General features: G+C 41.7%; 2 protein-coding genes across 7 annotated transcripts in view; one reads left to right on the plus strand and one right to left on the minus strand.

The window, feature by feature from the left end:
• Window positions 1–932: 932 nt before the first annotated feature.
• Window positions 933–2,168, minus strand: LOC132887592 (piercer of microtubule wall 2 protein). 2 transcript variants are annotated; one of them, XM_060923060.1, is made up of 2 exons: window positions 2,144–2,168; window positions 933–1,450 (listed from the first exon to the last, which is right to left on the minus strand). In XM_060923060.1, the coding sequence occupies exon 2, from the start codon at window positions 1,412–1,414 to the stop codon at window positions 1,100–1,102; it is 315 nt and encodes a 104-aa protein (XP_060779043.1). In that variant the 5' UTR covers window positions 1,415–1,450; window positions 2,144–2,168; the 3' UTR covers window positions 933–1,099. The 2 variants fall into 2 exon arrangements, with proteins under 2 accessions (XP_060779043.1, XP_060779042.1); XM_060923059.1 differs by lacking the exon at window positions 2,144–2,168 and adding an exon at window positions 1,535–1,616.
• Window positions 2,169–2,279: 111 nt separating this feature from the next.
• ccpg1 (cell cycle progression 1) overlaps window positions 2,280–21,283 on the plus strand; it is a 45,007-nt gene continuing 26,003 nt past the window's right edge. For 4 of the 5 annotated variants that reach the window (XM_060924207.1, XM_060924209.1, XM_060924211.1 and 1 more), the window contains exons 1-5: window positions 2,280–2,415; window positions 5,514–5,601; window positions 11,367–11,466; window positions 11,639–11,727; window positions 17,459–17,666. In XM_060924207.1, coding sequence (XP_060780190.1) covers window positions 5,542–5,601; window positions 11,367–11,466; window positions 11,639–11,727; window positions 17,459–17,666 — 457 coding nt within the window. In that variant the 5' untranslated portion in view covers window positions 2,280–2,415; window positions 5,514–5,541. The other variant, XM_060924208.1, reaches the window with a different exon arrangement.

Consider the following 21,283-nt stretch of genomic DNA (forward strand, 5'->3'; position numbering starts at 1 on the left):
GGATCAAATAAAAACAAACAAACAAACAAACAAACAAACAAACAAACGGGAACAGACAGAAGAAAATGACACAGGTGAAAATGAAGAATAAAATAAAGAGGAAGAAGAAAATGGCGAAGAAAATGAAGAATAAAATAAAGAATAAAATGATGAAGATGATGATGAAGAGGAAAATAAAGAAGAAGAAAATGACGAAACTGACGAGGAAGAAGAAACTGATGAAAAAGACGAAAATAAAGAGGAGGAAGAAGAAAATGACAAAGAAAAAGAAAATGACAAAAAAGAAGAAAATGACGAAGAAGAAAATAAAGAGGAGGAAGAAAATGACAAAGCAGAAGAAAATGACAAAAAAGAAGAAAATGACGAAGAAGAAAATAAAGAGGAGGAAGAAAATGACAAAGCAGAAGAAAATGACAAAAAAGAAGAAAATGACGAAGAAGAAAATAAAGAGGAGGAAGAAAATGACGAAGAAGCAGAAAATAAAGAGGAAGAAAATGACAAAGAAAATGAAGAAACTGATGAAGAAAATAAAAAGGAGGAAGAAGAAAATGATGAAGACAATGACGAAGAAGAAAATGACAAAAAAGAAAATAAAGAGGAAGAAGAAAATAAAGAGGAAGAAGAAAATGAAGAGGAAGAAGAAAATGAAGAGGATTGAATGAAAGGGTTACAAATTTTCTGTTCAATGTTTGCTATTCGGAGGAAACATAACCTGAGCACAGTTGAGCATTACACACTTGAAAAACTTCTAAAACAGTCATGAACGCAGCTGATCAGTCTTTGTGTGTGTGTGTGTGTGTGTGTAATAGTTTGTAATAGTCAAATGATTTTTATTATGAGATGAAACAAAACTGATAGTTTCATCACCAAGATATTGAGAGTCTCAAGACAGAGAGATTGTCAAGACAGATTTAATATTATGACCAGCCATCACTCACTTTTTCTCCAGCCAATAGACAAAATTCATAACGTTACTATCGCAACACATACAGGCAGTTGTAAAGCAGGACCAGTCCTGAAGATCTGTCAGAATCATCACATTACACTTCATCCACCCACACAGAGCAGGACTCGGGATTGATTGGGTATTGATGGTGTCTCAGATGGTGTTGTATAAATGGGGGTAGTCGTAGACCTTGCTGTGGTCCAGGCTGGTGTTGAATGAGGTGTCCCGGAACATCCCACACACACCCAGGTGCTCGGAGAAACCCTGAGACAGTGGGTGATACACACATGGAGACGACTCGAAGGTTGGGGGCCGAGATCCGTACTTGCTGGACATGGTCTTGTACATAACACTCTGAGGTTGGGGCCCTGAGGAGGCTGAAGACTTCAGCATGAAGGAGCACACTGGGTTCCCAAGGTTCAGACTTGGAGCACGGTGATCCTGCTGATGTTTCTTGGTTTGAGGCATTTTATCCTGGAAATCAGATTCAAGAGCTGTTAAAACCTAAAGAGAGAGAAAAAAGCAAGCATGAGGAAAAGAGGAAATACAGTATATAACAAAACATTCATTTAAAAGTCTCCAACCAACCTTCATGGACGGTCACCACAGGCATCTGATGATGCATGAGGGCTTTTGTTGTCAGTGCGTTGCCTTGGCAACAGGAATGTTTAGGAATTTTTTTTTTTGTGTGTGTGTGACGCTTCTTAATTCCTTAAATTTAAAATGTAAATTTTTTTATCTTTTATCAAGTGTGAAAAACAAGAAAAAAGTAGTTTAAAAAAAGGGGGGGACCCCAATAAGGAGTGCTATTAAACAGCCTTGGCTGTGTCGCAAGGCGTTACCATGGTAACAGTGACGTTTAGCGGAAGTTTGTTTATGATTGGGTGCAATAGTGTCATATATATATAAAGAATAGTATTATCGTTGCAGTATTTTATGTTTTCATACGTAACATTTTTCAAACAGTATAATCTAATATCTAATTAGATTATTTAAAAAACCCAAACAAACAAAAATAAAAATAAAACCAAACTTCCGGGTTCACGTGCCGGTTCTTGTGAGAAGCGGAGAATAGATTATAATTTTGATAAATTTTGTTAATTAATTTAGATTTTTTTTCTAGATAATAATAATAATAACAACATGATGAAATGACAGAAATATTTTACAATTCACAAATAACAATCCGACACGAACCACACTTCCTGGTTTGCGTCACTCCTGCTGCATTCTGGGAGTTGTAGTAAATTCGGTTCCGGAGCGCGCTTGATGTCTTGTATTAGAGTTTTTCCTAAAAACTACATCTCCCATGATGCATGAACGGTCATATTGTTATTATTGTTGGTCTGGCTGAAATATAGTGTTGATGTTTTGAGGCGTGTAACGTCAAGGAAAGAAAGAGAGAGAGAGTCACTTTGCATCGAGGATATTTTCCTGCTTTGGAGAAAGACAGTATTTATCTTTTAAAGGTAACGCTAACAAACTGTTTGGAGATTTTCTGATCTTGAAGAAATAAGCGCGTTTGTGCAATGCGGTGCAGTTTTAGTGCAAGGGTTTTGGAGGAAAAACAGCTGATGAGCAGCTCTGGGAAGCTGCATGATTACAGCATTAGCTGTGTGTGTGTGTTTAGAAAGGCCTGGACTCGGTCTTTCAGCTTATTTCCAGTTGAGAATTATTGATTATTGATTGTCGATGGCGCAGTTACACTCAGAGCTCACACATGTCTGCGCTTAAATGTTTTAATTTTTAGTTGTCATAAAGTGACGTCATAGTTTAACGCTAACTGGTCAGTCATAATACAATTACGACGCACTAAATTGTTGTTTTTAGGGCGGTTACTGTAGCAAGCTTGAATTAATTCCAATTTTTAATCTTTGTTTCTTGGCTTGTATAATGTTTTATGATGATATGTTGTAAGTTTTTAAGGAAACTTTGGTATCTCGGAAAAGTTAAGAATAAGAAAGTGACCTTTCCGGTTGATCAGTGTGTTATCGCGATATTTGGTGCGTTTTATCCGGCGATATCATGAAGTATCGCGAGACTTGAGCTGTCTCTATAATAGCAGGTGGTTCCATGATTCTTCTCGACTCTGTTCAGTTGTAAATCAGGCTTTGTGTTGAAATAAAGGATAAAGAGAGTCTTAATACCTCTTTTGAATAATTCAATGCTAAAATAACCTTCAGTAAGCTCAGATTAAAGAGGTTTATTTGAGCTTGATGGGGCCCAAAATCAACTCTTTCTTATTAGATGCTGGAATGGAGCGTAAATTTGATCTGTAGAAATAAACCTGTATGAAGTCCACAGGATTTAAAAAAAAAAAAAAAATACAGACTAAGAAAAAGTGAATACTTATTCGACTTTATTTTTCAAGGAAAAAAGTGCAGGATGTTTTTCAGAACCCAGAGGATTCTTAAACTAATACTTTGTTGAAGCACCTTTTGATTCAGGTTCACACCTGCAATTAAAATGACTCTGATTCACCCCAAATAAAGTTCAGACGTTTACTTAGTTGCATCCTCTAGCAAAAGCCAGCGTTCACGGAGAGCTTACAAAGCGTCATTGTTGAAAGGTATCAGTCAGGAGAAGGGGACAGAAACATTTCCACAGCATTAGATTTGCCGTGGAGCACAGCGAAGACCGTTATCAAGAACCGGGACAACAGTGACATTACCGGGAACTGGACGTCCCTCCAAAATCGATGAAAACTGGTCAGGGAGGCTGCCGAGAGGGCCGACAGCAACACTGAAGGAGCTGCAGGAATTTCTGGCAAGTACTGGTTGTGTACTACATGTGATGACAATCTCCCGTATTCTCAATATGTCTGGACTATGAGGTAGGGTCAAAGAAAAACATCCAGGCCCGGATAAATTTTGGGGAAAAAAAAATAAAACAACATCCACTCTCCCAAAAGCATGTGGGAAAATATGTTCTGGTCTGATGAAACCAAGCTTGAACTTTTTGGCCACAATTCCAAAAGGTATGTTTGGTGCAAAAACAACACTGCGCATCACCAAAAGAACACCAAACCCACGGTGAAGCATGGTGGTGGCAGCATCATGTTTTGGGGTTGTTTTTCTTCAGCTGGAACAGGGGCTTTAGTCAAGGTGGAGGGAATTATGAACAGTTCTAAATACCAGTCAATTTTGGCCCAAAACCTTCAGGTGTCTGCTAGAAAGCTAAAAATGAAGAGGAAGTTCATCTTTCAGCACGACAATGACCCCCAAAAAGTTTTGGAACGGCCCAGCCAGACCTAAATCCAATTGAAAATCTGTGGAGTGACCTTGAAGAGGTCTGACAGATCTGGAGCGCTTTTGCAAGGAATAGTGGGCAAATATTGCCGAGTCCAGATGTGGCAGGCTGATAGACTCCGACCCAAAAAGACTGAATGCTGTAATTAAATCAAAAGGTGCTTCAACAAAGTATTGGTTTAAGGGTTTGCACACTTACGCAACCAGTTTATTGTGCATTTTTTCCCCCTAATTGTTTTTCAATTGAATTGTACAGGTTATAGGTCACATTAAAGGTGGGAAAAGTTTTGAAATTATTTATCGTGGTCTTAATTTTTTACATCAGAAAAACCGATCATTTTAACGGGGTGCGGAGACTTTTTATATCCGTTGTATAGCTGTTTTGCGGTTGCCGGTTATAGAGTTCTAACTCAATACTGGACCTTTTTCAATTGTTTTTGTTCTGAGCTGAGGTGGAAAAAAAAATCTGAAGAGTTTCTCTTCAACTAATTTACGCAGTTGTATTGAAGTTGGAGAAAATCTGTATAGTTTGCGAAATTTATTTACAAAAAACAAAACATAAAAATTTGTGGTATTGCGGAAGTATTCACACCCGTTGTGGTGACATCTCTGAATTGATTATTCTGGACAGAGATACGGCGACAGCGCCAGAATTACATCATGAGCATGTTTTGTCAGTTGCTAATTTTTTTTTTGCTCAATATCGTCCCCTAGTGGAATAAATGAAACAAAACAAAACTAGCTCTTTTTCCAAACCTGTTAATCCAGTTACACCAGCATTCCACAAAATGATTTTAATACAGAACATGGATTATAAATGCATGGTTATAATGGGGGAAGCCATGGTGTAATGGTTAGAGAAGCAGCTTTGGGACCAAAAGGTTGCTAGTTCGATTCCCTGGACCAGCAGGAATGGCTGACGTGCCCATGATCAAGGCAGTTAACCCCAATGTGCTCCCCAGCCCACAAGTCATATGAGGTCCAGATGACTCCACTCCTTTGTTGCCTCCTAAAGTTTGATCAAATTTACACCAGTGGCTATACCATGGGCAAAATTTGATTTTCTGAACTGCACCGTTCTTTAATAAAGCCCATTGCAGCTGCACTTCCATTCTGCGTTCTCTGGAACCACCTTCTTCCTCACTTTATTTCTCCGTAATCATTTACCAGCCTGGGCCATTTGGTATCATAATATCATGAGCACAGAGAATATTCCATAAACACAGCTGTAATGCTCAAAGGATGGGCCATAAACTCATTTTCATAAGCAAATGTGTTCATAACCATCGCTGAGATGCTGCTTTGTGTTTTCTCCATAGCTCTGAAGCTTGTTTTCCGCTCGGGGACATGTCAGAAAGCTCGAGTGACACCGAGTCCTCATGCGGATGGACTGTCATCAGTAACGAGGTGACTCTTGCATAATAATCCTCATAGTAAACGATATCATGATCTGGATCTGATCATACACTTTATTAGGAACACCCACCCATTTTCCTGCAGTTCTCTAATCAGCCGATCTCTCGACACATCAAATGACGCAGGTACAAATCAAGAGCTTCAGTTAATGAATGTTCAAACATCAGAACGGGAAAAATGGCGATCTCAAAGTGAAGTGTGGCTTTCTTTCACTGTGGGGTGTCGGTTTGAGCCAGATGAGTATTTTTGGTTTGAGTATTTCAGAAACTGCTGATCTCCTGGGGTTTACACACACAACAGTCTCTAGAGTTTAGACAGAATGGTGGAAAAAAAAAAGTGAGTGAGCGAGAGTTCTGTGGGTGGAAACGAACGCCTTGTTGATGAGAGATCAGAAAATGGACAGATTTGAAGTGGTTCGAGTTGATTTTTTTGGCCAGGAAGGATATAGTAACTCATATAATCACTCTTTACAACCATGGTGAGCAGAAAAGCATCTCGGCACGCAACAGAAAACAGAAGAACACACTGAGTTCCAAAAGTCCTGCCAGCCAAAAACAGGAATCTTAGAATCAACAACACGTTCTTATTAAAGTGGCCGGGGAGTGCATGGAGCACATGAATTGCGAAAGCGCTTTTTCTGCTTCAGCTTTGTTGACATGGCGTCGCATTTTGTAAGCTATAAAACACTGAGTGATTAATGCTTGCTGTGTGTAACATTTTAAACAATATCTCAATGAACACAAACAATTTCCAAAATGTTGACAAGACAAAGTTTAATATAACATCTGTTTAACTTATAACGGGAAAGTAAGGTTAATAATATAACTTAGATTACACATTTTTCAGTTTTACTCAAATTAGGCTGGTGCAAAAATGAGTACACCCCACAACAAAAACTACTACATCTAGTACTTTGTATGGCCTCCATGATTTTTAATGACAGCACCAAGTCTTCTAGGCATGGAATGAACAAGTTGGCGACATTTTGCAACATCAATCTTTTTCCATTCTTCAACAACGACCTCTTTTAGTGACCGGATGCTGGATGGAGAGTGATGCTCAACTTGTCTCTTCAGAATTCCCCATAGGTGTTCGATTGGGTTCAGATCAGGAGACATACTTGGCCACTGAATCACTTTCACCCTGTTCTTCTTCAGAAATCCAACAGTGGCGTTAGATGTGTGTTTAGTCATGTTGGAAAAGTGCACAACGACCAAGGGCACGGAGTGATGGTAGCATCTTCTCTTTCAGTATAGAGCAATACGTCTGTGAATTCATGATGCCGTCAATGAAATGCAGCTCCCCGACACCAGCAGCACTCATGCAGCCCCACATAAGGACACTGCCACCACCATGTTTCACTGTAGGCACCAGGCATTTTTCTTTGTATTCCTCACCTTTGTGATGCCATACAGTTTTGAAGCCATCAGTTCCAAAACCATTCATCTTGGTCTCATCACTCCAGAGTATGGAGCACTTGCATGTGACGTCACAGCCGATCCAGATTGTGACAGACGCCATCTTGTAGGTCAAACGCCATATTTCCGCCTTCTACTTCTACTTCTGGTTCTACTTCTGCTTTTACTTCTACCTTTTCTTCTGGAAAACCCTACGATATACAATTCTACTGCAACGGCTGCGGCTACAAGCTCTCCCTACCTGTGCACGTTTATGTTTTTTGTGTGTATTTTTGCGTGTTGTTCGTCTGTACCGGACTTCAGTATCCACTACAACCGTATGGACTTACTGAAAATGACGGTTTGTAGTGATTTCCATCGCATGCACAACATTTCGGACGAGATAGCGAGACCAGCGGGGTCTCCGTGGATTGTTATCGGAAGCAAAGCGAAGGAGGCGGCGCCGGGAGCGGAAGCAAAAGCGAGGCTGCAGAGCCGGCCTGTTGACTAAGCTCAGAAAACAGCCACTCAAACCTCCACTGCCAAGCCTCTACCTCTCCAACGCCAGATCCATGTAAACAAGACGGACGATTTGGAATTACAGCTGGAATTACTTTATTCTATTCTATAATCGGCTGGTCAGTGCTATACTCAATACTTAAGTGACTTACCCATCCAATGAGGATTCTTGTTTACAAGATGCCACATCTGAGTCGCTGACAAATCCTGAATTTCTGTAGAGATAACTGTCCAGAGATTTATAAGCACGCAGTGCTTCACCACTGAACAGCGAGGTAAAGTTAATGAGGTAATTATACAGGTCCGTGTATTCCGCTGGCAGTTCAAAATCCGGTCGTGAAAACTCCGTCCGGTAAGCCATAAGGGTCATTAATCTGTAGATCGTTTATTTTAGACATGTATCTAGTTATCTGTTCATTAGAAAAATGAGCCGTGTAGTCCGTCGGTTGAAATTGATCCATTCTGTACACGAGTGCAGCAGTATTCAGCGGTGTTTTTGACCGACAAGATGGCAGTTGTGTACTTTCCGGTCACGTGACTGCAAGATCTCTATAGAGTCCCAGTAGTCTTCATCTTTGTCAGCATGGGCCCTGGCAAACTCTAGGCGGGCTTTTTTGTGCCTGGGCTTTAGGAGAGGCTTCTTTCGTGGACGGCATCCATGCATGCCATTCCTCTGCAGTGTACGCCGTATTGTGTCACGGGAAATAGTTACCCCAGTTTGGCTTTCTACTTCTTTAGATAACTGCAGTGAACTTGCATGCCGATTTTCTTCAACCCTTCTCATCAGAAGACGCTCCTGTCAAGGTGTTAACTTCCGTGGACGACCTGGACGTCTCTGTGAGATGGTTGCAGTTCCATCTTTCTTACATTTTTGTATCACTTTCGCTACAGTATTCTGACTGATAAGTAAAGCTTTGCTGATCATCTTGTAGCCTTCACCTTTGTGGTGGAAAGAAATGATTTTCTTTGGGGAATTCTGAAGAGACAAGTTGAGCATCACTCTCCATCCAGCATCCAGTCACTAAAAGAGGTCGTTGTTGAAGAATGGAAAAAGATTGATGCTGCAAAATGTCGCCAACTTGTTCATTCCATGCCTAGAAGACTTGGTGCGGTCGTTAAAAATCATGGAGGCCATACAAAGTACTAGATGTAGTGGTTTTTGTTGTGGGGTGTACTCATTTTTGCACCACCCTAATTTGAGTAAAACTGAAAAATGTGTAATCTACAGTAAGTTTATATTATTAACCTTACTTTCCCGTTATAAGTTAAACAGATGTTATATTAAACTTTGTCTTGTCAACATTTTGGAAATTGTTTGTGTTCATTGAGATATTGTTTAAAATGTTACTTTTCAAAGGGGGTGCACTCATTTACGCTCAGCACTGTATCTATACGGTAATTTGACAATGACAGACGTCCTTCAGGATCTTTTTATCTGTTTATAGTTACATTTAATATCTTGGAGCGTCCATTAAACAAGTTTCTGTTTCTTGACCAATCAGCAGCTCTGCCACGTGACGCTTGTTTTTGCTTTATGTTGCAATTTAAGGGTGTTTTCACACTTGGTCCCTTTCAGCCATCTAACCGAACTCAGATCGATGACTCAGCATTTTTTGCGCATATGTGAACACTCCAACCGTACCCAGACCCCTTTAAAGCGAACCGAACTGAGACCACCTCAGGAGGTGGTCTCAGTACAGTTCGCTAAAAATCAACGGTACGGTTCGCCTAATCTGCGCATTGTGAACAAAAAGCGCACCGGGTTCACTTCGCCTTTTTCACTGTAGTTTAACCTTCTTCGTTTGCCATAGTTGGTCACATGACTGTAGCAGGGAAACTCAACTTCCTTTTGGAACTTACTGTACCACAGCCGCTTTCTGAACTTACTGACTGAGTCGGCCACAATAAAAAAGTGAATGTAATGATCGTGCACTGCGTATGTTTTCCTTAATCCGCACTATTTTGATCAAAGAATACAGCAGGGCAAGCATGGCAGCAGACATTTTGATTCAAGAGAAAATTACCCAGAATTCCGTGCACTGGGGGTCTGAGGGCTCTAGAGGACCTGGTGTGAACAGAAAGAGGACTGAGGCCCCATCAAAGCTTAACTGGACCAGAAAGAGAACCCAGTCCTCTTTGTAATAAATTCACAGTGTGAACACAAAAAGAACTGAGTTCTTTTTCTGTTGGTCCACTTTTTGGTCCACTTAGGGTGTTTTCACACCTGGTCCCCTTTAAAGGAACCAGACTCAGTCCTCTTTAAGTGGACCAAAAAGTGGACCAACAGAAAAAGAACTCAGTTCTTTTTGTGTTCACACTGTGAATTTACTACAAAGAGGACTGGGTTCTCTTTCTGGTCCAGTTAAGCTTTGATGGGGCCTCAGTCCTCTTTCTGTTCACACCAGGTCCTCTAGAGCCCTCAGACCCCCAGTGCACGGAATTCTGGGTAATTTTCTCTTGAATCAAAATGTCTGCTGCCATGCTTGCCCTGCTGTATTCTTTGATCAAAATAGTGCAGATTAAGGAAAATAAATGTATTTTTTATATATATATATATATAAAGTGCTGTCAAAAATGTCGCGTTATTAACGCGTTAACTTGGCTCAATTTTAACGGCGATAATTTTTTTTTATCGCGAGATTAACGCTCTGTGACATGATGCCACGCCCCGCACAGCCAGAGTCCTCTGCCCTCCCCTGAAGAGCCACGGTGCTCGGCTTAGGTTTCGTTTTCCCATCGGCGGCTCCAGCCCCACTTTGCAGTGGCTGTGACAAGACGTGTTATGCTCTGCAATAAAAAAAAACATAGTTCGAACACTGGTTGTACCAATGCCGATATTTTCGGGGGGTCCCTTATTTTCCCTTGGGGGTGGTGCTTGCGCTTGTCTCAGAGCGCGGCTCTCCATCGCGCGCTCACTTCGGATATGCAAATGCTTCCCGTTACACACGATTGCTATGTCAATAAACATCATTTTGCCAATATTTTAGAGACCCCCCAACATTTCCCAAATCATGTTTTCAAGGGATCTCATGTCTGTTTCAGGGGATCTCAGATCCCCCGAGTACCCCCGTAGTTCGAACGGTGAGCAAGCCCATTCACTTTTTTATGCTGATAAGAGAATTACAATGGTTTTTCATGTGACAAAAATGTGCAATTAAATTGCGATTAATCGCGAGTTAACTATGACAGTCGCGACATTTAATCGCGATTAAATATTTTAATCACTTGACAGCACTAATATATATAAATATTTATTAATTGAAAAATATATATATATTTATTTATTTATAATATAGTTATATTATTGTGGCCAACTCATCAGTCAGTAAGTTCAGAGAACTGTAAAGCGGCTGTGGTAAGTTCCAAAAGGAAGTTGAGTTTCCCTGCTACAGTCACGTGACCAACTACGGCAAACGAAGAAGGTTAAACTACAGTGAAAAAGGCGACGTGAACCCGGTGCGCTTTTTGTTCACAATGCGCAGATTAGGCGAACCGTACCGTTGATTTTTAGCGAACCGTACTGAGACCACCTCCTGAGGTGGTCTCAGTTCGGTTCGCTTTAAAGGGGTCTGGGTACGGTTGGAGTGTTCACATATGCGCAAAAAATGCTGAGTCATCAATCTGAGTTCGGTTAGATGGCTGAAAGGGACCAAGTATGAAAACCCCCTTAAAGAGGACTGAGTCTGGTTCCTTTAAAGGGGACCAGGTGTGAAAACACCCTAAAAAGAAAAGAATCTGCACCCTGATTCGTTTGTTTGTAATTGAAATTTTTATTTATTTTTTGGTATACCTCATGACCGTGCTTGTTGAAATGCACGTGCTGTGCGGTGTTTTCCGTAGGGCTCGGACATCGAGACTCTGGGACCCGACATCGGGGTGGATTACGATCCAGACGAGGCAGCCAGAGCTCCTGCACCGGAGCAGCCCGCTTCTTTACGAGGTACTGCTCCAGATCTTCTGTTCACATCACTTATAAAGTGGATCACAGCACCTGTGTGAAATTTTGAACAGTCAGAAACAATAACGTGAAGCTTTCGCGTTCAAACGTGAGCATATTTTACATTGACGAAATCTTGACAAACCTGATCGTCTCGTCCTGAACGTGTTTGCAGCTGAGGATGACGAGGCGGTGGAACAATCCTCCTTGGACGTCACGATTAAAGAGGACGAGACGGTTCTGGAAGCCGAGCCTGAACAACAGGTACGGTCGGATCTATAAAGCATCAACCGTTTCAGGTTGATCCAGCAGCTCGGCTTGTTCTCTGCTTACTTCCTTGGTTGGTGGTGTTTTGATTTTTAGTGGCCTGGAGACATAATTGATGAAGCTAAAATGTCGTACTATAGCAAACGTAAAATTGTAATATACGGTCGGCTAATTAGCTAGTTAAATGCTTTAAAGGCTGATTTATACAGGCTGTCGTTCTGTCTTGGTACGCGTCCATATTGTGCATTTTCCAACATCAGGTATCGCAGCATGTGACACAGCGCCGGCTACCGACTCAACAAACTAACGTCGTGTCTCAAATCGTATACTTGGCTGCTGTTCTGGACTGTTATTACCAATGGTGACCTGTTACTATTACAGCTGGGACTTGAGCTCAGCCAAAACTGAGCCAGACACCAAAAAAGCAACCGGGTAAAGGATTTTGTAAGGGATTAGCGGCAGGCTGTCAGGACGCTCCTTTGTGTGTAGCTGTCGATGCTGATTTTAAAAGTAACTCAGTATATTACACAGGGAAATGAATCCTTAAGCCTGAGTGAAAAATACTGTAGCGAGCCTGCAGCGTGGAAGAAGAGTCTGGAGACAGAAATCTTTGTTTCTCGGTTGTTAGCCTGTAGCTAACGATGGATAGCACTGGCTTGACTGCTTTATTAATTAGCATTCGCTAACACTACTGATGAACGCTACACCGGCTGGACGGCCGAGGTGGACAGTAACGAAGTACATTTACTTGAGTACACTTTTTGAGTATCTGTACTTTACTTGAGGCCATCATTAAAAAATGTTCTGTTTCCGGTCCGCCGGCCGGGTGAGTGCCGTTTGTGCGGTTGAAAATTTTTTTTTTTTAATGCCGGTTTTTCGACATTTTTTTCGGGTTCTTAAATCTAAAATCGAACTTGACATTTCCGCATTCCCAGGGCTTTCCACTAAGGCTCATACTAGCCAGCCATGACAAATAAGTAGCCAGCCGGGGAGGGAGAGTAAACACAAAATAAACTCCTGTGCACGCAGTTCCCAGGATTAAATGCATTTTCCACAGACCATTTATTTATTCACTTTACTCAAATACAAAGTAAAATGGCAGCAAATCTTCTTTCTTTTCTTGCGTATTGCATCATGAGGCGTTCCTGGCTTGTAAATCTCTTATTTTCGGTGCATGACACATTCACGCAGCTGAGCATGCTATGAATTAACAACGACAACGGTCTGCAGTGGCGGCTACGCAATTACACACTCAGCCAACATTTCTCCATTTGTGTATGAAAATACACTCCAACCACTCAGTTTGGGTTCATTTACAACCAACGGTGTCTTTTGATGCCAGCACGTAATTGAACGAGAGAAGACTGGTTTACCGGAGACAAAATAAGCGTCATCTCTGCTTCTGTCCCCTCCGACACACTACTGCCTCCGCCGAGTGCGCGTGCACACACACCGCATGTCGGGGCCGCGGATGAGTTACTCTCCCCTGATCAACGAAGTCGGCGGGGAATTTGTGGTTATTATCGGTACAAACGGCGCGAATCACAACTTAAATGAGTGTGGTTCAGTTTGACATTATTGTCAGTCCGTTAGATAAACATTTAATTTTATTAAAATCGAAAATTAATATTTAGAGCCTGTGGGCTACAAAAATAATAGTCATTAAAGTAGCCGGCTATATGGCCGGCGGCCGGCGCTTGTGGAAAGCCCTGCATTCCGCACAGAATATAGAATTGAATCAGCTCTGCGCATGCGCCGTGCGGCACAAAAAAACGGCCGCCACCATGAAGGAAGGAGATCCGGAGTTTTCATCATTTGCTTAAGTGTGAAATCGCAAAATGGTATTCTAGCGAACAACAAAATAGTAAAGATTCAGAAAAACAAATCATTCAGTGATCATTTTAATAGTGTAATTTCATCCGAACTCGGCCTAACGCTCGATTTAGAACTACAAAAAGTCCGCGTGTCGGACATTTTAAGTACCTTTGTAAAAGTTTTGCAAATGTTGCAGTCAGCATTTAAAATGCTAACTTAAAGTTTTTGTACAAGTTTCAGTTGATTAAACAGTCATATTTTATTAAATGTGTCTGCTTTTGTAATAAAGTACTGAAAGAAAAAGCAAACATAGCATTGCGATTTCTTATCCATCCATATATAATAAAAAAAATCCCTCCCTCCCGATTGAAAATTTTTTTGCTCACCCGGTGGACAGGAAACGCATTTTTTTTTTTTTTAAGGATGGCCTGAGTACCGTATTTTCTGGACTATAGAGCGCACCTGTATATAAGCCGCATCCGCTCTATTTAAAAAATAAAAATAAAAAAAAAGATATACAAGCCGCACCGGGCTATAAGCCGCAGATATCTATGTTGAAAAATTAGATATTTACTGCATGTACAGAACGATTTTGTACTGTAAATGTACATGTATGTACCTGAACAGATTCTTTCCGAACAGTGCCTTTTAACACGGCAGCTACTTTGCTGATTAAAACGGAACAGAACCAAGAGAAAATAACCGGTATTTATTTACCTTCATTTCTCCTGTGTTTGAAACCACAAGTCACTTTAATCATCTTCGCTGGATTTGAAAATAATTACCAGTTAGTAATTTGTCGTGCGTGTTCTATCTGCTAAAGATCTGCTAATTCTTCTTTGCATTGATTTTTCGTCTATCTTATTTTTGATTCTACTTCCGGTTAGAGCGCCCCTAGCGGTGGAAGAAAAATCCACAGAATAGCCGCACCTTTGTATAAGCCGCATGGTTCAAAACCTAGGAAAAAAGTAGCGGCTTATAGTCCAGAAAATACGGTATTATTTTTTTGGAACTTTATGACTTTAACTTCACTACATTTGAAAGGCAAATATCGTACTTTTCACTCCACTGTATTTCTCTCATGGTCCTCGTTACTATGAAGCGGCTTTGAAAGTGGATCTTGTTTTTTGTTTTCTTTTCTGAAACGTGATTGGGTTTTTTTTCCGCATGTGACACTGAGAGCCGATCAGTAATCGCTCAGGTCACGTCACGTCCATAGACTGTATAAGATCGGTGATTTCTCAGCAGTGTTATTTAACCCGATCAGTTGATGGCAGAATGGAAGGCGGCGGGTCTTCTGCGGAATGCACGCACTCATGGCCCCGAACCCATGTTTCAGTTTTCTGAAAGGATTAAAGATTCGTTTCGTTTTAAATGTTTGTTTTGTTTGCCGAAAACGAACCACATCACAGCTTTCAAAAACTCTCCGTCCGACCTGCGGGAGCATATTGAGGGATATAAACGTTTTATTCCAAGAGAAAGCTTGCAACGAAGTTGTCTGTGCTTTTAGAGCTAGCGATAACGTTGCAAACGTAGCTATGCAGTCTGGTTAGTCACATGACTGACTTTCTATGGATTTGTCCACGGCTAACGTTAACACATAGCTCGTTGACTTGAGCACTGTTAGTTAGCATGTAAAAACAAACAATGTTATGCTAACATGAATAACGTTAACTTTAGCATAATCTTGCCAAATAAAGAATGTAGAAATCTTTCTTTTCTACTAACGTTAGCTGCCCGATATGATTTCGAGTTTGAAAAGAGTTTGCTAGCATGTCCGGTGGCGCTTCAGCTCTACAGGTTCTACAAACTAGTCAGAAAATCCAGTCGGTTGTTTCAGAGGCGTTAGGTTTTGTAAGCGTTGTGGCAAGAATACAACGATGCGTTGACAGAAAACGTACTTAAGTATTTTTAAAAGCAAGTACTGAAGTAAAAATTTGTCTGGATGACTTTCACTTGTATCGGAATGACATTTGACCAGTGGGATCTGGACTTTAAGTAATAAACTTGGGTACTTTGTCCACCTCTGCTGGAAGGTGACGTCACTGATGCGCCGACTCGCAGTTAAGCTCACGTTGGGATTCGAGAAGGTCTAGGGCGATAAATTTTTGGTCCCTCCGACTCATCTCGTTATCTCTAGCTGCTTTATCCTGTTCTACAGGGTCGCAGGCGAGCTGGAGCCTATCCCAGCTGACTACAGGCGAAAGGCGGGGTTCACCCTGGACAAGTCGCCAGGTCATCACAGGGCTGACACATAGACACAGACAACCATTCACACTCACATTCACACCTACGCTCAATTTAGAGTCACCAGTTAACCTAACCTGCATGTCTTTGGACTGTGGGGGAAACCGGAGCACCCGGAGGAAACCCACGCAGACACGGGGAGAACATGCAAACTCCACACAGAAAGGCCCTCGCCGGCCCTGGGGCTCGAACCCGGACCTTCTTGCTGTGAGGCGACAGCGCTAACCACTACACCACCGTGCCGCCCGGTCCCTCCGACTATAAATCAAAATCTGCTTGGTTAATCAGTCATCTGTCACTTCCTACATAAACATACACTGCCATGGCGTTCTGTCCCGGTGTTCTGATAAACAGTCCTACATCTGCGAAGCATCCTACGGTAGGAGGGGATGTCAGACATGTCTGTCGAGCAGGCCTACATTGCAGGAAATCCTACAGTGTGATTCAACTTTAACTTTTAGTCATAGTTTGCGGTTTTTCCCTCTGCAAAGAACAGCTTCTACACTGATACAACGTCCACCAACCCTGTCAGAATTCATATGAATGTAGGACGTTCTGACAACTCAAACGACTCCGTCAGAATATGCTTTGAATCTAGGACGCTCTGACTCTTCAATTGACCCTGTCAGAATATGTAGAATTAAGGTTTTTTTTTTGTCACTATTCACAAGTACCATTTGCTCTATTAAAATGAGTGTAAGACGTTCTTACAATTCAAATGACGCCGCAGGACGTTCTCACAACTCATATGACCCCATCAGAATATACTTCTACATTAATAAATGAGATATTTCAGATGTATTGCAAGACTCGCGCGACGGTTAGAAATCAGCATTATGTTAGATTAAGTAGTAAAGATTGAATGCACGCTGTTATTCTGCACCGTTTATAGCACAGCTGATGTAGGACAAAAATCTGTTCAAATGCCAAGAAATGACGTTTTGTGCTCTGCGCATGCGCAGTGGGGCTTTGTAGGACTCATTGACGTGTAGGACAGTTTATCAGAACACCGCCAATGAAGTCCTAACCAATGACTGAGCAGCTCAAAACTCTTCTCAGCCTAGAGACAACAAACAAAAGAACTCGATTTTGACGTTTTCAAGACGGTAACGCTTTCATTTCTGAAGCTAGAAGATGAGGCCGAATTAGAAGAGAATAAGGATGATGAAATTATGAAAGAATAACGTGTGAAACGCTGATATGTTTGGGCTTCTCTGAAGGACTAGAAGGCCCTGACGGTTCCTCTCTGATTATTCCTCTTAGACCTGAGACACGGCTCAACAACGGCAGAAAGTTTTAGAGACGTTACCGTGCGTGAAATGGTTAAACCGTACAGTTCGACTGAGAAACCAGACAGACAGGATGTCTAGCCTACGTCTAGTCAACGCTTGGCGTGCGTCTGTGAAGAATGCTGCTCATGTCGCAGCTGCGTGGGCACGCGTCCTGCATGCACGGTTAAAGGGAAGTGTATTTACAGCTTCAAGGGAAATAAACATGTTTATGATCTAGCGCTGTGCTCCTGCACGCTGGCGAAGAACTTCCTGACGCTCCGCTCGTGTTGCAGGTCTCGCAGTAGATGTGGTTTAATTTTTCGGTTATGCACGAGAAGTTAAACTCGGCTTCACTGATGCCGAAGAGAAGACATTTATAAACTGTGTGTGTGTAGGCAGGAAAGGAGGGAGCTCTCGAGGACCACTCGCATCTCGGCTCCTCCAGCGATCACTCCGACATCGTCACCCTCGGCGACTCCAAGGAGGTGGAGCTGGGGGTGTGGGAGGAGCCTGTCGCCAGGGAGGACGAGGAAACGGGAAACGAGGAGCTCTACCTGGGGACGTCGTCAAGCAGCCAGTACACCTTCAGCGCTGCAGAGACAAGTGAGACACACACACACGAAGTTTAATCACAAAATAATATCCCTGGAGTTGAAACGGTCTTTCTCCAGCTCTGTAACTTTAACATTAGCGTATACGCAGGTCTGATCAGATCTAGCAGCTCGTCAATTCTCAAACCGAGTATGCAAAAGATGAAGGGACGCATGCACAGATATTTTCGGCTTTTTTTTTTTTTCCTCGTTTTAAGGGTGAATTATTATTCGGTCGTCATTTAATTTGTGGAACGAAAATAAAAGTCTGAAGAAACGGATTTTTCAAACCCTTCGAATCTGTAAGCGTGTCCTGATATTCCCAAGACGGAATACAAATAGCCCAGGAGTAATAGGGTTATACCCGGAACAAATTAGTAACAAGCTGAAAATTTCAGAATATGTTCAGAATACCTTTAGGAATAACATACTAAAAATCCCCGGAAATCCCCCTTGTGCTCTCTGAGAAATTCAAGATGGCGTCCAAAATGGCCGCCAAATGGAGATCTGCCCATATCTCAGGCCCAAAACAAAATATTAATGCAATTAAAAGATCAGAATATATGTTTTGTAGGGTAGGAGAGTAAATTCCAACATGTGTGTATTAATTACATTGTGTATTAACTAGTGCTGTCAAAAATGTCGCGTTATTAACGCGTTAACTTGACTCAATTTTAACGGCGATAATTTTTTTATCGCGAGATTAACGCTCTGTGACATGATGTAGGTTTTTCATAAGCTTTTGAAACTGCCAGGAACTTGCAACAGAGACAAACGATAGCAGCTAGACTGTAATGCCACGCCCCGCACAGCCAGAGTCCTCTGCCCTCCTCCCAAAGAACCAGCGCGGGCAGGGCGCGCTAGTAGAGATGGGATTTATGGCTCTTTGATGGGATCCGCATCTTTGTGATCCGTTCTTTGAAAAGAGCCGTTCAAAAGACTGGCTCATTTGGCTCTTTTTAAATATTTATTCAGTTTTAAGAAGACAGCGTCTAAAGAAGCCAGATCCCTCTGAACTGTAAACTCAATGCTATCCCAGAAATCCTTCCTGTAATATGCAAATTTGGCCGCCTCTGATTGGACAGCGCGACGCATCAACAGGCAGAAAGTGTAAAAGTACAAAATGTGTTAAGTGAGCTGAAACAGTAAAGATCAGATTCAATGCAATATTTATCAACGAACAACTTTAAAGTTAATATAATAGTGTACTTTATATTATAATCAAGCATGTCAAGCCTACCGTCACTGTGTAACCTGTCTCTCTGATTAGAGTTGTAGACTAACTCAAGCAGTACTCATGGTTCTTTTGCTAGCCCCGGTGTTCGGCTTAGGTTTCACTTTGCAGTGGCTGTGTCAAGACGTGTTATGCTCTGCAATACAAAGCAAGCCCATTCATGTTTTTATGCTGATAAGAGAATTACAATGGTTTTTCATGTGACAAAAATGTGCGATTAAATTGCGATTAATCGCGAGTTAACTATGACAGTCGCGACATTAATCGCGATTAAATATTTTAATCGCTTGACAGCACTAGTATTAACATGATATAATAACAATGTACACATTATTATAACAGTATATTTGTGTATAATGTGTTCGCTTGCCATGTCTGGTTAGATTGTCATATTTTTGGCACTGGGAGTTTCACTAAAACCAAAAACATCATGAACTCCAAAACATTACCTTCAATCCATTATCACAATTTATTTACATATATTGTTCATTATAACAAGAAGCTAATCCAACACAATAAATCATGGCGACTGAGTGTTCCTCAAATAATGAACCTATTTACAAGAAGACAACTGGTCATTGTTCTATAACTTTCAACTTCAACAATCAATAAATCGAACACATCAGTCAACCAGACAATCCTATTTAATTGGTAGATTCATATACCAATACATCTATCATAAATCAATCAATCAATCAATGCAGTCGTCATCCTCATCAGATTCAGCAGAAACCGGTTCTTCAGTTTCTCCCTCGTGATCTAACAAAGATGGCATTGGTGCTGCATTCGTGCATGTTTGACCACTGCACTTTGTACACAGGGCAGAGCAGTGTACCCCCATCGTCCTGCAGCCACATGACACTCCACAGCCATCTGCTCTGCAACCACAAGAGACCATGTTGAGCAGAGTGTCTGGAGCAACGGGGCGGTCAGTTTCAACCGGTGTCAAAATATCCTCCAGTTTCCATCCCCAGTCTGTAGGCTGCAGGGGCCTACCCATCCACTCTTGAACAGTGAGATAAGTTCTGAATGAATGTTGTTTAGCTGCAGCACTTGTTGGAGGTAAAGTTGCCAACTGGAAGGATGAGGAAAGTGGAGTTCGGCTGATTCCCTTCTTAGAAGCAATGAATCGGAACTCATCCAGTGATTCACAGCTGGAACCTCCATAGAGCTTCAGGAGGAAGCTAATCTGTCAATCATGTCAACCATCAAATTCCATGTAATTTCCACATTAATGACCTTGAAATCTTGGTTAATTTTAATTTTAACAGTGTGACAATGGTGAATTTGCATTGCTTGTATGAGAGAACATATAATTTAACATTTTAATTGCATTTATATTATGTTTTATCCCTGAGATATTGAAAAATCTCCAATCGGCGGCCATTTTGGACGCCATCTTGAATTTCTAAGCCCATGTTTACATTAGACCGTATCAGCGGATCATCAGATTAACGTTTTTAAAACGATTTGCGTGCACACAGCAACACCAATACACGATTTGCGTGCACACAGCAACACCAATACACGGATACGCTCGGCTCCGCAGGCATCCTGCGCTCCAAATCACTCCGCCCTGAACAGCGAGTGCCCTCTGGAGGGTGCGCACTCCGGCCCTGCGCAGCTCACAGAGCGCACGAGTGAAGCGCACGAGCAGTGATTCGGGACTGAGCCGCTGTGTGTGTGATCCCAGCGCATATCACTTACCACTTGCAAGTGGAAGGATGGCAAGCCTAAAGACGATCATAACTACACAATGGGCAGTATTTGCATCAGTATTTGCAGTATTTTCATACTTTTATACTCTTTAATGAAAGGTGATACAAGGCGGAAGTCCGCGCCGTTTTTCAGCAGTCGCGTCACATGACCAACGCCAGCGAATCAGGAAGGTGGATTGTCCAATGACGACGCCAGCTAGAGCTCAGCACAGCGTATCCGCGTATCCTCAATGTTTACACAGCACCGGACAAGACACGATCTGGATTGAATACGTGGACGCTGGCGGATTCCCGTTTCCTGGCGTTTCCAGGCAGTTTAATGTAAACGGACAGTGCATCCGCGAAGAAAACGAGACAGATACGGTCTAATGTAAACGTAGCCTCAGAGAGCACAAGGTGGATTCCTGGGGACTTTTAGTATGTTATTCCTAAGGGTATTCTGAACATATTCTGAAAAATTCAGCTTGTTACTAATTTGCTCCGGGTTGGACTCAATTTTGAGCTAATGCTCTTGGGCTAAAAGTGGTGATTTCAGTATAAATTAGGGCTGTAACGATACACCCGACTCACGATTCGATTCATATCACGATTTTTGACCCACGATTCGATACACCCACGATTTTTTTTAAAATATGTTTTTTAAAGTAGTAAATTTGACTTAACATTTACTTACATTAA

Source organism: Neoarius graeffei, chromosome 6 (assembly GCF_027579695.1).
Source record: "Neoarius graeffei isolate fNeoGra1 chromosome 6, fNeoGra1.pri, whole genome shotgun sequence".
Classification (NCBI taxonomy): domain Eukaryota; kingdom Metazoa; phylum Chordata; class Actinopteri; order Siluriformes; family Ariidae; genus Neoarius; species Neoarius graeffei.